General features: G+C 47.3%; 1 protein-coding gene across 5 annotated transcripts in view; it reads right to left on the minus strand.

Moving 5' to 3' along the window:
• The window catches only part of PHAF1 (phagophore assembly factor 1), a 36,272-nt gene extending 27,466 nt beyond the window's left edge, over positions 1-8,806 (minus strand). For 2 of the 5 annotated variants that reach the window (XR_012518270.1, XM_039476524.2), the window contains exons 1-2: positions 8,723-8,806; positions 8,482-8,602 (exon numbers count right to left, since the gene is read on the minus strand). Coding sequence is in view for 3 of the 5 variants with exons in the window: in XM_039476524.2 (XP_039332458.1) it covers positions 8,482-8,545 (64 nt within the window). In the remaining 2 variants the exon portion in view is untranslated. Of the gene's footprint in view, positions 1-3,384; positions 8,462-8,481 lie in introns of those variants that run through there. The other 3 variants (XM_039476528.2, XM_074401957.1, XM_074401958.1) reach the window with 3 other exon arrangements.
• Between the last annotated feature and the right edge of the window lie 7,726 nt (positions 8,807-16,532).

Raw genomic sequence — 16,532 nt, forward strand, 5'->3', positions numbered from 1 at the left:
TGCCTGTAATCCCAGCACTTTGGGAGGCCCTGGCCGGTGGATTACCTGGGGTCAGGAGTTCGAGCCCAGCCTGGCCAACATGGAGAAACCCTGTCTCTACTAAAAATACAAAAATTAGCCAAGCGTGGTGGTACATGCCTGTAGTCCCAGTTACTTGGAAGGCTGAGGCAGGAGAAATCACCTGAACCTGGGAGGCGGAGGCTGCAGTGAGCCAAGATCATGCCATTCCACTCCAGCCTGACTGACAGAGCAAGACTCCATCTCAAAAAAAAAAAAACAGGCCGGGCGCGGTGGCTCAAGCCTGTAATCCCAGCACTTTGGGAGGTCGAGGCGGGTGGATCACGAGGTCGAGAGATCGAGACCATCCTGGTCAACATGGTGAAACCCCGTCTCTACTAAAAATACAAAACATTAGCTAGGCATGGTGGCACGTGCCTGTAATCCCAGCTACTCAGGAGGCTGAGGCAGGAGAATTGCTTGAACCCAGGAGGCGGAGGCTGCGGTGAGCCGAGATCGTGCCATTGCACTCCAGCCTGGGTAACGAGAGCGAAACTCCGTCTCAAAAAAAAAAAAAACCACAAAAAAACAAACAAACAAACAAAAACCTGGCTAGGTGTGGCGCAGTGGCTCACACCAGTAATCTCAGCACTTTTGGAGGCCAAGGTGGGTGGATCACTTGAGCTCAGGAGTTTGAGACCAGCCTGGGCAACATGGTGAAACCATGTTTCTACAAAAAATACAAAAAAAATTAGCCAGGCACGGTGGTGTGCACCTGCAGTCCCAGCTCTCAGGAGGCTGAGGTGAAAGGATGGCTTGAGCCTGGGAGATGGAGGCAGCACTCCAGCCTGGGTGACAGAGTCAGGTGCTGTCTCAGGAGAAAAAAAAAGTGACAGGGAGAGGCATTCCTGAATATCTAATTCTTAACACTTGGTGTTTTAACTCATAGCCCATTATAAGCAGATTTACATATGCCCCCAGTTTAATCCAAATTCCAATGACATCTCCAGTATTCCAAGGACTCACAGAGACCACCAAAAAGTTTGTTTCCAGAGTCCATTATAATTTAAATAAGAAACACACAAAGAGACAGGTCCTGGACAATCCAAAAACAAATACTCATAGTTTAATGAATAAAAAAACAGCAGGTCTGCTATTCACCACTCTCTGGATCCCTTGTACAGTGCTTAGAGCTAACTACCCAGTGACTGGCTTGGTTTGGTTTTGAGGCAGAATCTCACTGACACCCAGGCTGTAGTGCAGTGGTGCAATCTTGGCTCACTGAAACTTCTGTCTCCCAGGCTCAAGAGATCCTCCCACCTCAGTCTCCGGAGTAGTTTGGACTATAGGCACGTGCCCCCGCAACTAGCTAATTTTTAAATTTTTTGGTAGAGACAAGGTCTCACTGTGGTGCCTAGTCTGGTCCTGAACTCCTGGGCTCATGCAATCCTCCCACCTTCACTTTCTAAAGTGCTAGGATTACAAGTGTGAGCCACTGCACCTGGCTATCCAGTGACTGTTGAATAAATATTTACTCAGTGGGACTGATGGATTGTAGGGTGGGTGACAAGAGAAAGGGAGGAAAAGGGACCATCAATCACTTCATCCTATTACAGTCAGTTCACATTTATATCAGTTGATCTCCAGGTCAAAGAAATGAGATTTGTAAAAAAGAGCTTACAAATGAAGAATTAATAAGAAGGTTAAAAGCTCATGGCCCATTTACATTTAAACAATCTGATTCTGCCCTCATCCGAGGGGCCATTCTTCAATTTGAAGAAAGCTGAAGGTAACTGCAAGGCTGACTTACAATCTTTAAAGAGTACTTTTCACTTTGGGAGACTGAGGTGGGTGGATCGCCTGAGATCAGGAGTTCGAGACTAGCTTGGCCAAAATGGTGAATCCCCATCTCTACTAAAAACAAACAAACAAAAACTACTTTTCATCCTTCCATAGTGTAAGACTTGGCACACAGTGGAGACTCAATAAATGTTTGTTGAGAATATGAACAGGCTAATGCATCTCTCACCTTTGCCATTCCTGAAATGGAGGAGCATCTGTGCTGTCTTTCCCAGTGGGGATGAACAAACATCCATGTGGAGAAGACAGACAAGCTTAGTTAGATGTCAAGAAAGAGGAAGGCTGCCTGGCTGGCTTCTCTGATCCACATGGCACATGCCAGTTTCTTTCATTCTTTTTTTTTTTTTTTTTAGACGGAGTTTCGCTCTTGTTACCCAGGCTGGAGTGCAATGGCGCGATCTCGGCTGACCGCAACCTCCGCCTCCTGGGCTCAGGCAATTCTCCTGCTTCAGCCTCCTAAGTAGCTGGGATTACAGGCATGCGCCACCACGCCCAGCTAGTTTTTTGTATTTTTAGTAGAGACGGGGTTTCACCATGTTGACCAGGATGGTCTCCATCTCTCGACCTCGTGATCCACCCGCCTCGGCCTCCCAAAGTGCTGGGATTACAGGCTTGAGCCACCGCGCCCGGCCATTCTTTTTTTTTTTTGAGACAGAGTCTCAGCTCATGCCCAACTAACTTTTGTGTTTTTAGTAGAGACGGGGTTTCACCATGTTGGCCAAGCTGGTCTCGAACTCCTGACCACGTGATCCGCCTGCCTCGGCATCCCAAAGTGCTGGGATTACAGGCGTGAGCCACTGCACCCAGCCTCTTTTTCTTTTTTTCAAAGTGATGGTGTCTTGCTATGCCAGCCAGGCTGGTCTCAAACTCCTGAGCTCAAGCTATCCTCCTGCCTCAGCCTCCCAAAATGGTGGGATTACAGACATGGGCCACCGTGCCCAGCCCATGCCAGTTTCTTGAGGGAGGATTCCACTTAACCACATCAAAGGATGTCTTGGCATCTTAGGATCTTAGGATCCTGAGTCACCAGGGAGAAACCCACCCAGAGGAAACAAAGCAGCCATGATGATTGGTCATCACATAGCTACTGGTAAAGGAGGGCTACAAAAGACCTCTAAAGGAAATTAACTATATGAATGGCAAAGAAACAGGAGCACTATCCCAGCTCTAACAGAATGGTCAGCCTTCTAAATCGTACAAGTCTTTGTCTCACAGATCTCATCACTCGCCTGCTTATAACCTCCCACTGGCGTCCCATTGTAGGGGGATAAAACCCAAATATCATGTCCTCACCAAAAAGCCCTGAATATTCTTGATCTTATCCATCTATATCTTCTTTCTACTGTTTACCATGCTTCCTCTTTGTTACTTGCACACATCAAGCTCTTTCTCACCTCAGGCCTTTGTATTAGCTCTTGTTGCTGCCGGAATCTGGAATGTTCTTCCCAAAGCTAGCTTTTGTTTGCACTTTAGGTCTTGGTCACACCCCACTTCCCTGACTGCCTTATTCAATGAAGCCTCTCATACCATTTATTTATGTTAGTCTCCTTTATATCCTCAGAGAGGTAGAATCTTGTCTGTCTTGTTCACCTCAGTACCTCCCAGAACCCAATCACTGCGCCTGGCACAACTGTAGGTGGTCATGAACGTCTGTGAAACAAAGCAATTAGTTAGCACACTTAGGTCGTATACCATGAATCCTGTTGACCACCCTCCCTCTACAGAACTCCTATTGTCTCTCTGCCAATACTACTCTCATCTAACTTTTCCAAGTCTCTCCAATAGGCTATGTTTCTGCTGCTCATCCCTGGTTCAACTAACCACCCAGTTTCTGACTCACATCTCCATTTGTTTTCTGTCCAAAGGCAAATAAAAGTCAACAGATTAACAGTGATCTTTTCAACTTCTCTGCATTCTAGGTCTCAACATCTATGTCCAACATCTTAGAGTTTCTCAAGTTAGAAACCTCTAAACTCTTCCTTCTTCTCTACCTCTTCAAAACCAGTTCTTTCCAAACCAATGCCCACAATACATTTCACTAATATGTATCCTCATTTCCACTGATGTGCACAAATTCCAACACAAAGGCTCCTTGATAGTATCCCAGGCAGCTATAACCAAAGAGAATTGGGACTATGGGAAATCCATTTTTTCTTCTACCAGTACAACATACTCTAATTAGAATACCAAATTGCTTATAGTTCCCTGCACACATCATCTATCTTTTCTACTGTGTTTCTGTTTTCTTCTTTCACTTGACTGGAAGATTTACAGCTCCTGTTTGTTGCTAGGAAGCCTTCTCTGAACCCCTGGGTCGGGTCAAGTCCCTTCTTCCCCTCCACAGTACCCTATACATCCACTACTTGATTATAATAAAAGGAACTATTTCTATAATCCTTCTCTATCACTAGATTAAGCTCTTCAGGGAATAAGATCATTTAAAAAATTATTTTATTTTTTATTTAAATAGAGACAGGGTCTCACTATGTTACCCAGGCTGGTCTCAAACTCTTGGTTCAAGTGATCCCCTGACCTCAGCCTTCCAACAAAGTGCTGGGATTACAACCATGAGCCACTGTGCACTGTTTATTACTTAATTATCAATGTTTGTGAGCAGAGTTCACAGAGGTAGATGATGCCTCCAACACAGTGAGCCTTCAGTCTTTGCGGAACAAGGTAATCTTGGAGAAGGTTATTTTCTACACTGACCCTTTAAATCTACCTTTTTTAGTTCATTTCAAGACTAATTTCAAAAACAAATTCAGAGATTTGCTTCCACATCAATACATTCTGTAACTCTCATTGTAAACATTTCAGGGCCAGGCAGGGAGGCCCACGCCTGTAACCCCAGTACTCTGGGAGGCTCAAGTGGGAGGATCACTTGAGGTTAGGAATTCAAGACCATTCTGGTCAACATGGTGAAACCCCATCTCTACTAAAAATAAAAAATTATCTGGTGGCGCACACCTATAATCCCAACTACTCAGGAGGCTAAGGCAGGGGAATCGCTTGAACCTAGGAAGTGGAGGTTGCAGTGAGCTGAGATCGCACCACTGCACTCCAGCCTGGGTGAGAGTGAGACTTTGCCTCAAAAAAAAAGAAAAAGACAAAGACAAAGAAAACAAAACATTTTAAATCTGCACTGCCTTTACTTACTCCACCACTGGTCAAACCATCAGGGACATTCACAGAAATTCTGCTTGGCCTAGGTTTTCCTGTCCCTGTGTTGCTGGCATTTCCCTAATCATCCAACATTATACCACCAGGAAGGCTGCCAAGGAGCTGCCAGGATGCAGCTCCCCATTGTGATGCCAGGCAGATAACTGCATCTGCATTTGCACAGATTCCAATAAGACACCTGGTGACAAAGTTGAGTCCACTCTCAGAAGTACAGACCAGTGGGAAGCAGGAAATGCCTGTCTGGCTACTTTTGTTTATCATCTCTCTCTCTGAGCCTGTCCCTCACCTGGCAAAAGGAGAAAACAACACCTAACTTACAGGCTTGTGATGGCAAGAGGTAAATATTGCCCGGTTTACTAGCCTACACATGTAATTCTAAAGCAGATTCCCTTCCAAGACCTATCCCTACCTAATAGCCCCAAATGTAGTCTGGATGTGTTCAGGGTTGGCGAGGAAATTGACAGAGGTAGAAAATGGCTCTACTTTTTTTTTTTTTTTTTTGAGACGGAGTTTCGCTCTTGTTGCCCAGGCTGGAGTGCAATGGCGCGATCTCGGCTCACCACAACCTCTGCCTCCTGGGTTCAGGCAATTCTCCTGCCTCAGCCTCCTGAGTAGCTGGGATTACAGGCACGTGCCACCATGCCCAGCTAATGTTTGTATTTTTAGTAGAGACGAGGTTTCACCATGTTGACCAGGATGGTCTCGATCTCTCGACCTTGTGATCCGCCCGCCTCTGCCTCCCAAAGTGCTGGGATTACAGGCTTGAGCTACCGCGCCCGGCCAAAATGGCTCTATTTTTAAAGTCTGGTGAAGCTGAATGACCACCATCTCTCAGGCAGACACCACGTAAAAATGAATTTTAAGACCCATGGGAATTATGAAGGCTCTGGCTCAGTCTATGAGCTTTCCCCTAAAATTCGATTCTGGACCCAATATACAGAAATGCCCTTCTCCTTCTTTTTGGTTGCTATTTAGACAGTTTCAAAGAACTAGGTAAACCCTTGATTCCTGGGAAACTGGCAGAGCTAGGCGTCAGAGTTAGGGTGTCAAAAACAACAGCTAAGAGAAGCCTTGCTCTTTCACTCAGTGTTCTCAAAACCCTGATCTCAATAGTCTAGTAACTACTTTTTGTCTTCTTGAGACAGGGTCTCTCTCTGTCACCCAGGATCATGCTCGGTGGTGTGATCATGACCCATGACAGCTTTGACTTCCCAGCCTCAAGTGATCCTTCCATCTCAGCCTCTCAAGTAGCTGAGACTACAGGCCTGGCTAACAAAAATTTTTTTTTTTTTTTTTTTTTTTTTTTAGAAATAAGGTTTCACTATGTTCCCTAGGCTGGTCTTGAACTCCTGACTTCAAGCTATCCTCCTGCCTCAGCCTCCCAAAGTGTTGGCACTACAGGCCTGAGTTACTGTGACCAGTCCCTAGCCACTACTTTTGACCAAGGTACTCTGAATGTTTGTACCACCAAGAGATCCACAATCTAGTCACATTATCAAGCACAGTTTGAAGCTATGGCTGTGGTTGTTACCCAGCCCTGAGAGGACCTGGCTTGGGCAGCTGTCAAGGAGAGGAGAGGAGAGGAAAAGAGTTAACTAGAAGCCAAACAGCATTAGCATGGTATCACTAGTCTCCCAACCAAGCTCATAGTGCTTCACCGGAGAATGGAGCATTTTGTACCAGCTAACATTTTGGAAAGAACTCTGGAGGAGTGGTAAGTTATGAAAGAATTTGGCCAAGACCCCTCAATTAAACCAGCTGTTGTGGTTGGGCACAGTAGCTCACACCTGTAAGCCCAGCACTTTGGGAAGCCAAGGTGGCTGGATCACTTGAGGTCAGGAGTTCGAGACCAGCCTGGCCAACATGGTGAAACCCCATCTCTGCTAAAAATACAAAACAGCCAGGTGTGCTGGCCGGCACCTGTAACAACTACTCATGAGGCGGAGGCAGGAGAATCGCTTGAACCCAGGAGGCAGAGGTTGCGGTTAGCCGATATTGTGCCTCTGCACTCCAGCCTGGGTGACAGAGTGAGATTCTGTCTTAAAACAAAACACCAACAACAAAAACTGGCTCTTGCCACACACAGGACATACATAGCCACTAAGCACCAGCAGGGCCCTACCAGCAATCTGTACCACTTGGTTTCTCCAATAGACTGTCTCTACAGACATGAGTCTTCCAGAGTCAAGGATAATCTATAACCCAATGGAGAAGCTGATTTAGTCCAGTAGCTCACACTAGAGTGACTAAAGTTCAGGCCTGCATAAATAAAACAGCACCAACACCTACCCCACCCCCTTTTCTTAGTGCTGGAACATCAAAGTAAACACACAGGTTACTAAATGCAAACATCCTTGTACACATAAAGGTAGTGATGTTGGGAATGGAGTCGGTGAAGGGAGAAAGCTGGGTCAATAAACCCCCAAATGACCAAATTGCATTTTTTAGAAACTAAATGTTACTTCCCACAACTCCTATTTCATCCAATCTTCACCTCTCACAACTGAGGTCTGAGTTTAGGGGTACAACATCCCGCATAGACTATATTTCAAAAGAGAGGGAAGTAGGGCTCGGCTCAGTGGCTCATGCCTGTAATCCCAGCACTCTGGGAGGCCAAGGCGGGCGAAATCACGAGGTCAGGAGTTCGAGACCAGCCAGCCTGGTCAACATGGTGAAACCCTGTCTCTACCAAAGATACAAAAATTAGCTGGGTGTGGTGGCGCGTGCCTGTAATCCCAGCTACTCGAGAGGCTGAGACATGAGAATCACTTGAACCCAGGAGGCCTAAGTTGCAGTAAGCAGAGATGCGCTACTGCACTCCAGCCTGGGTGACAAAGGGAGACTTCATCTCAAAAAAAAAAAAGAGAGAGAGAGAGAGAGAAGCAAATGGGATGTCCCTTTAGTACACACAAAGTCAACTCCCTTGATCAGAGCCCCAACAACTGATCATGGGTTCCAAACCTAGGTTTCCCCCACAAAAAAGGGGAAGGAAGCCACAGCCCAGAAATGCAGTGGGAGCCAGACCACAGGCCACGGTGGTGATCTGAGGGGTCAGCCACTTCTCAGCCATTGTTTAGTCTGTAAAATGGAAATGGGAATAACAATAGTAGATATACTCAGGCGCCGGCGAGGGGTACTAGAGAGAATTACATCTACAAAGAGCAAGGCCTGGGATTAAGCATTTGGGGCGAGCCAGCTATTATTGTCTTTACTACTGCTGTCCCCCTGTCCCAGAAGGGTCCCTGCTGAGACCCGAGACGAGCAACTGACAGGCAAATCGAGTCGGAGCGGGTATCTAGTGCCTGGAGCCCAGAGAGACGAGAGGACGAAAGAGATGAGAAGCTGCAGGCGCAGGGGCTTGAGAGACTGAGAAAAGAGGTCGGAAGAGCCCAGAAGAAAGCAAGGACCAGCGAATGGGGTCCTGACAGAGGACCTCAAACTCACCCAGTGTGAATTCCCATTGCTCGTTCCCCAAAGAGCGTTCAGGCACCACCTCCAGGTCCAGCATTAGTTCGGCTCGCCTGGCCCGGGCGGCCTCCCTGCGGCAGCGCAGACGGGACCGGAGCTGAGGAGACAAAGCAGCGGCTGACAGGCCGCCCCCGCCGGCCCGCTGCAGACCCGCTTTCCAACTCCTAACCGGGCGGCAGCGGCGGCAGCACCGGCCCAACACCACACCTCACCTCACCTCACTTCACTTCACCTGCGGCAGCCGCGGCGGTGGGGGCAGCGGAGGCGGCCGGAGCGACTGCAGCAAAAGTGGCGTGCCGAGCCGTAAAGCGCGGGGAGGGCGGGGCGAAGGCGGTAGAGCTAACGCGGGGAGGAGCCTGAGGCGGAGCCGCGCACGCGCAAATCCGGGTCCCGCCGCTGTCGCCGCAGAGGCTGAGCCGGGAGGGGCTGTAACGTTGGGAACGATCGGGGCTCTAGGAGCGAGAAGCCCAGTAGTTCGTGAGCCCCTACATCTGTGCGCTACAGCACACACACTTCATATGTCTACACAAAGCAGGGTTCACCACGCAACACACACGTCACAGCTGCACAACACCCGTCTGCTGTCTACACACACGTCCTACTCAGAATTCACTAGTAGCAGGAGGCGAGTACAGAGGGCAAGCTGAGGCCCAGCGGGAGGGAGGACGCGGAGTCCCTGAGCCTCACGGCCCCCACCGTCTCCGCTGGGGCCGGAGGTGAGGCCGGCCACAGCACCTTTTAGTTGTTCAGGAATGACGGCCCCACCCAATCGCCCCTGGGGCAGGGGTCGAATCGAAAGCGAGTGAGGACTGTGGGGGTTAGCGGTGGGAATTGGTTGGGGGAGAGGACTGGGTTGAAGAGGAAGGGTTTTGGCCAGGCCTCCCTGCTGACCACATCCAAACGTGCGCAGCGTGTACTAAAGCTGTGGGGTCTTGACCAACCCCTTGGCGCTTTCTGTGCCACAGTTTTCCTAATCTGCAAGGGAAAGGAACGTTCTTTTTTTTTTTTTTTTTTTTTCTTGAGACGGAGTTTTCGCTCTTGTTACCCAGGCTGGAGTGCAATGGCGCGATCTCGGCTCACCGCAACCTCCGCCTCCTGGGTTCAGGCAATTCTCCTACCTCAGCCTCCTGAGTAGCTGGGATTACAGGCACGTGCCACCATTCCCAGCTAATTTTTTGTACTTTTAGTAGAGACGGGGTTTCACCAAGTTGACCAGGATGGTCTCGATCTCTTGACCTCGTGATCCACCCGCCTCGGCCTCCCAAAGTGCTGGGATTACAGGCTTGAGCCACCGCGCCTGGCAAAGGAACGTTCTTATAGCACGTTCAGCCTGAGGTTTTGGCCTGTGCCCCGGGACACCCTGAAACTAAAGGGCAGCCCAGGCCTCTGCCGATGCCGAGCCTTCAGGGAGGCAGCCAACCTGCGACGCGAGATTATACCCACTTCACAGGCGAATACATAAGGCCCAGAGAGGTTAAAGATCCAAGGCTCCTTGGTTTTAGGGGGCAGAACCTAAGTTCTTTTCATTACATTGTTTCAGCAGGGGAGAGAGTGGCATGCTAAATTCTCAAACTGGCTTGATACTAGTGTAACTTGGGAGGCTAAGTCACTGATTAAAATAAAACATGGAGAAGGTTGTCCACTGCAGCATTGTCTGCCAAAACAACAGAACTGGGTCACTGAGATGTCCCGTAGGGAAGTGGCTAAATAAACCCTGGTATGTATAATTAGATATGCTTTTAAAGGTGAACACTGGAAGCAGTGCGCACAGCTGTAATCCCAACACTTTGGGGGGCTAAGATGAGAGAACAGTTGAGCTCAGGAGTTGAGACCAGCCTGGGCAACACAGCAGTATTTCTTTCTTTCTTTTTTTTTTTTTTTTTTGAGACGGAGTTTCGCTCTTGTTACCCAGGCTGGAGTGCAATGGCGCGATCTCGGCTCACCGCAACCTCTGCCTCCTGGGCTCAGGCAATTCTCCTGCCTCAGCCTCCTGAGTAGCTGGGATTACAGGCACGTGCCACCATGCCCAGCTAATTTTTTTGTATTTTTAGTAGAGACGGGGTTTCACCATGTTGACCAGGATGGTCTCGATCTCTCGACCTTGTGATCCACCCGCCTCGGCCTCCCAAAGTGCTGGGATTACAGGCTTGAGCCACCGCGCCCGGCCTCTTTTTTTTTTTTTTTTTTTTTTTTTTTTTTTTTTTTTAAAGCTGGTATGGTGGCAGTAGGTTGGGCCTGTAGTCCTAACAACTCAGGAGGCTGAGGGGTGGGGGGATAGCCTGAGGATAGCTGCAGTGAGTTGTGATTATTGAGCCCCAGGGCTCCAGCCTGGATGACAGAGCGAGATCTTGTCTCTAAATAAATAATAAAAAGTGAAGTAGGTCCCTATGTTGATGTAGAAGGAACTCCAAGACAAAAAAGCCAGATGCAGAAGTATGCACACTACGACCCTCCCCGCCACCTTTTTTTGCTGTAAAGCAAAAATGAAAGAAACACTGGCTGTACTAGAAAGGAAGAACATTTCTGGAAAAATAAAACATTGTCAATAATACCTAATAGAGTGGCAGAGGACAGGAATCAGGGTATCATTATTCCTTACCATGGCAAGCATTAAAGATGTGTTTAGAAAAGGCTAGTTGGGCAGCTGGGCTAGATAGCTTGGGAAAGAAATCTGGGGAGTAATCTTAGATTGGTGAGGCGCAGTCTTGGTCAATTAAAAGTGTCTGGCTGGACGTGGTAGCTCACGCTTGTAATCCCAACACTTTGGGAGGCTTAGGCGGGCAGATCACCTGAGGTCAGGAGTTTGAGACCACCCTGGCCAACATAGTGAAACCCTGTGTCTACTAAAAATACAAAAATTAGCTAGGTGTGGTGGTGCAGGCCTGTAGTCCCCAGCTACACAGGAGGCTGAGGCACAAGAACTGCTTGAATCCGGGACATATAGGTTGCAGTGAGCCAGTATCACCCCACTACACGCCAGCCTCAGCAACAGAGCAAGACTCTCTCAAAACTTGGAGGGGACTTATTTCTGGTGGAGAAAGGGGGGTGGGGCCTAAATAGGGGTGGGATAAACCCAGTGGGGTTGTGGGAGAGGCAAGACAAAGAAGAAACCACGTAATTCTGGGTAAAAAAGTGAAAAGGATTTCTAATTTGAAGAACCCCCGAAACAGGAAGAAGAACAAGGTTGTGGGAGACAACCCTAAGCAATTCCCTGTTGGAATACTAAGCAGATAAGTTTCTGTGAACAATGTCGGTCAACAAGAAGTTTATCTGACCAGATGTCGTGACTCATTCCTATAATCCCAGCACTTTGGGAGGCTGTGGGAGGATTGCTTGAGGCCAGAAGTTTGAGACCAGCCTGGGCAATATAGCAAGACCCCATTTACACACACACACACACACACACACACACACACAAATCAGCCAGGTGTGGTGGCAAACGAATGTAGTCCCAGCTACTCAGGAGGCTGAGGTGAGAGGATCACTTGAGCCTGGGAGTTTGAGGCTGCAGTGAGCTATGTTTGTGCCACTGCACTCCAGCCTGGGTAGCAGAATGAGATGCCATCTCTAAAAAATAAAAAAACAAAAGTTTATCTTTGCTCATTTAACATTGATCCACCCAAGTTTTTATCCGAGGTGGGAGTAACAGCTTTGGGATGGTGATATTACGAGGCCTTGGCCCAGAGACCAATACACAAGAGTAGAAGCAGAAGGTGCCTCGGGACAGCAGGCCAACACAGGAGAATGTCAGCAACAGCCACTCCCCCAAACAGAGGGTGGGGTGTTCAGAAATATGAACTAATGAAGAGTATATTCGGGGAGGACAGGTAGTCATGGTAGCAGTCAAAGCCAGACATGCAGGGACAGCTTCCGGTCAAAGCACGGTGGTTAAGCTCTGGGACTGAGAATTTGAATCCCAACTCTGCCATTTAATAGCTTTGTGCCTTGACAAGTTAATTAGCCTCTCCATGCCTTAGTTTCTCCTGTAAAATGATCATGCCTACCTCACAGATTTGTTAGGAGTCTGGCTTACTGGTATATGCTTTGTGTATAACTAAAATTTTTAAAAATCGAATAGTAACAAAGAATTGATGGAATCCACTGGCAGGATTTAGATTGGATGTGGGAGATGAAAGAGACTGGGAGTCAAGAATAAAGACAGTTTTTCCAGCTTGGGTAGCAAGAAGGATAGTGACTGGGGCAACTGACATTGGCATTTGGAAGGATGTCAATCCTTCTGGTAAAACTGTCACATGATAACTTGAAAGGGAAAAAAATGTAACAAGCTTGAAACTTTACGTGGGTTTCAAGAACTTGGAAAACAATCTTAGTACCATGGTTGTTATTAATTCCATTTGGCAATTTTTTTTCTTTTCTGTTTTTTTTTTTTTTGAGATGGAGTCTCACTCTGTCACCCAGGCTAGAGCGTAGTGCCTTTCTCTTGGCTCACTGCAACCTCTGCCTCCTGGTTCAAGCGATTCTCCTGCCTCAGCCTTCCCAGTAGTTAGGATTACAGGCACGTGCCACCACACCAGCCTAATTTTTGTGTTTTTAGTAGAGACGAGGTTTCACCATGCTGGCCAGGCTAGTCTTGGACTCCTGACCTCAGGCAATCCACCTGCCTCGGCCTTGCAAAGTGCTGGGATTACAGGTGTGAGCCACCATGCCCAGCCAGATTTTTTTTTTTAAAGCCACTTTGAAAGTTGGAATGACAGGTAATGTGTACCACAAATGAGGGATGGGGGTAAAAGTCATGGAAAATGGTGGATTGGGGAATCCATCCCAATAGGCCTCACAAAGAACACTCCCCTCTGTTAGGGCAGAGGTCCCTTAGATGGTCTCCGGTGTCATGTGATAATTGTTACTGACCCGTGACTTCATTCTTCCCCTTTCTGAAGGCAAATGCTTCCTGCAATTTTCTTGTTCCGGTCCCATCATGTACTGGGTGTGTAGATCCTGGTCTCCACATACATTTTTGGCTTAAGACCTGACCAGCAGACACTTTTAGGTTTTCTCCCATAAGTATGTTTTCTTGAAGGAAGGAGAGTAAAATAATTGAAAGAGTGGCTTGTTGTAGTCATTAAAGCTATTCACACATATTCTGTCACCTGGGCAAAAAGTAGCATTATAGTTCCCTGCCCAACTGAAGTTGGGTGTGGCTGTGACTTGCTTGCTCCATTGAAAACAGAAGTCACATGTATCAATTTCAGGTGAGTTTTCAAAGCCAATGCTTGTTTCATTACCTGTTTTCATTCTTGGTTCTGTCACAGTGGCTGGCAATGTTCCAGTTCTGCTTTTTCAGCCGAGGTCAACCACTGATGAGTATTTAGCATATAAGACAAAAATCTTTAGGCCATTTTTTTTTTTTGAGATGGAGTCTTGCTCTGTCACCCAAGCTGGAGTACAGTGGCATGACCTCAGCTCACTGCGCCATCCACCTCCCAAGTTCAAGCGGTTCTCCTGCCTCAGCCTCCTGAGTAGCTGGAATTACAGGCTCGCGTCACCACACCCAGCTAATTTTTTTTTTTTTTTCGTATTTTTAGTAGAAAAAGGGTTTCACCATGTTGGCCAGACTGGTCTCGAATGCCTAACCTCGTGATCTGCCCACCTCACCCTCCCAAAGTGCTGGGATTGCAGGAGTGACCCACTGCACCTGGCCTCTTTTTTTTGGTGTTTTAAAGCAACACAACCAGCCTATCTTGTCTGATAAGAGAAACTGAGAAAACTGTCAATTATGCCTCCTGTACTTTATTTTTAGCTTTGAAGTATCTCCACGCCCACGAAGCTACCCCTTAATGTTCCTACTGTGTTACCACTGGGACCAAGTTTCAGATTCCAGTCTTGTTGCCTCCAGTCAACCAAAATGAGTTTTCTCAAGCGCCTATTCCATCAAGGTCACAACCCCTCAATGGCTTCCTGTTAACTCTTAGGAGTGGTCCACATGTTTTAATATGGTTGGAAAGGCCAGTCCAGCACTGCTCTTCTGCCCTTCCAGATTCATCTCGCTGCTGCAGCCCCCTCTTTTCCATGTTTGTTATACTCAGCTGCTTAGTTTCTCAAACTTGCCAAGCTATTGCCTAGCTACCTGCAATACCTTCTCTAGCTAGTGTAGTGTCTGCCATCCTTCAGATCTTAGCTCGAATGTCTCTTTAGGGAAGCTTTTATTCACCCAGACTAGATGTACTCTAAGAGCCAGTACTTCCAATATAACTTAAATGGTGTTACCACCTTTAGTCAGCTTTTGAGCTAGACTGTAGATTTCTCGCAAGCAGGGAACACGTCTCTCTTGGAAACGGGATATTTTTCCCCCTAAATAATCCTAGAAGGTAAATAGTCATACTTTTAGTCTCTTTAAAAAGACCCTCGCTGGGCGTGGTGGCTCAAGCCTGTAATCCCAGCACTTTGGGAGGCCGAGGCGGGTGGATCACAAGGTCAAGAGATCGAGACCATCCTGGTCAACATGGTGAAACTCCCGTCTCTACTAAAAATACAAAAAAACTAGCTGGGCGTGGTGGCGTGTGCCTGTAATCCCAGCTACTTAGGAGGCTGAGGCAGGAGAATTGCCTGAGCCCAGGAGGCGGAGGTTGCGGTGAGCCGAGATCGCGCTATTGCACTCCAGCCTGGGTAACAAGAGCGAAACTCCGTCTCAAAAAAAAAAAAAAAAAAAAGACCCTCAACATTTTCCATTTTTATAGGTAAGATCTTGCTCTGGTTGCCCAGAATGGAGTACAGTGGCAAGATCATAGCTCACTGAAACCTCAAAATCCTGAGCTCAAGCGATTCTCCCACTCCAGCCTCCCAAGTAGCTGAGACTTAAGAGGTGTGCATCACCATGCCTGGCTAATTAAGAAAAATAATTTTGTACAGATAAAGTTCTTGCTATGTTGCCCAGGCTGGTCTTAAGCTCCTGGCCTCAAGCAATCCTACTGACTCAGCCTCCCAAAGTGCTGGGATTATAGATATGAGCTACTGTGCCTGGCCTTTATCTACTCACATCTCAACATTTCTGAAACTTGAATGAGGCCAATAACGTCCTTAATTCTAAGTTGCTTAAATTTTCTAATGAAAAGCTGAGAGTTGACTAAAACAGTGACTTATCTGTTTTAGAATATCCTATACTTAAACAAACTAAACTGCCATTTCCATCCATGATCCCACCCTGTGACTGTCATTTTTTAGCTTTGGAACAATTTTCGAATGCCATATATGAATATATGATGGTGACGCAAGAAAAGGGATTGATGCTATCTGGGGGGAATCACACACTCAAATCTGCAAGACTAAAATCTTACCTTTAAAGATGTTTAGGAGATTAAAACACCAAAGATATAAATACTATATAAATACTCAGTTACATATATTTGGTAGTATCACTGTGGTGGTTTTATAAAGATGTCCACAAATGCTTTGACATCCCTGCCTTCAACAGATGAGATTAATATTCTTCCCCCTTGAATGTGGGCCAGACCCAGTGAGTTGATTCTAATATAGAGTATGGCAGCCCAAGATTCAGTAATAAGACTGTGTGTTTGGCTGGGCATGGTGGCTCACGCCTGTAATCCCAGCACTTTGGAAGGCCAAGGCAGGGGAATCACTTGAGGTCAGGAGTTTGAGACCAGCCTGGCCAACATGGTGAAACCCAAAAAATACCAAAAGTAGCCAGGCATGTTGATGAGCACCTGTAATCCCAGTTACTCCAGAGGCTAAGGGAGGAGAATAGCTTGAACCAGGAGGCAGAGGTTGCAGTGAGCGAAGATCACGCCACTGCATTCCAGCCTAGGTGACAGAGTGAGATTCCATCTCAAAAAACAAAACAAAACAGACTGTGCTTTCAACTTGGGTGTGTACTCTCTTGGATCACTTGCCTTGGGGGAAGCCAGCTGCCCTGCTGTGCACTGTCCTACGGAGAGACCCACAATTGGGCATGAAACTGAAGGAGGTCACTGTCCAACACCTAGCAAGGAACACCTACCTTTCATCTAGCATGCTGCAAGGAACTGAGGCCAGTCAATGAACACATTAATGGG

Source organism: Saimiri boliviensis, chromosome 1, assembly GCF_048565385.1.
Source record: "Saimiri boliviensis isolate mSaiBol1 chromosome 1, mSaiBol1.pri, whole genome shotgun sequence".
Lineage (NCBI taxonomy): Eukaryota > Metazoa > Chordata > Mammalia > Primates > Cebidae > Saimiri > Saimiri boliviensis.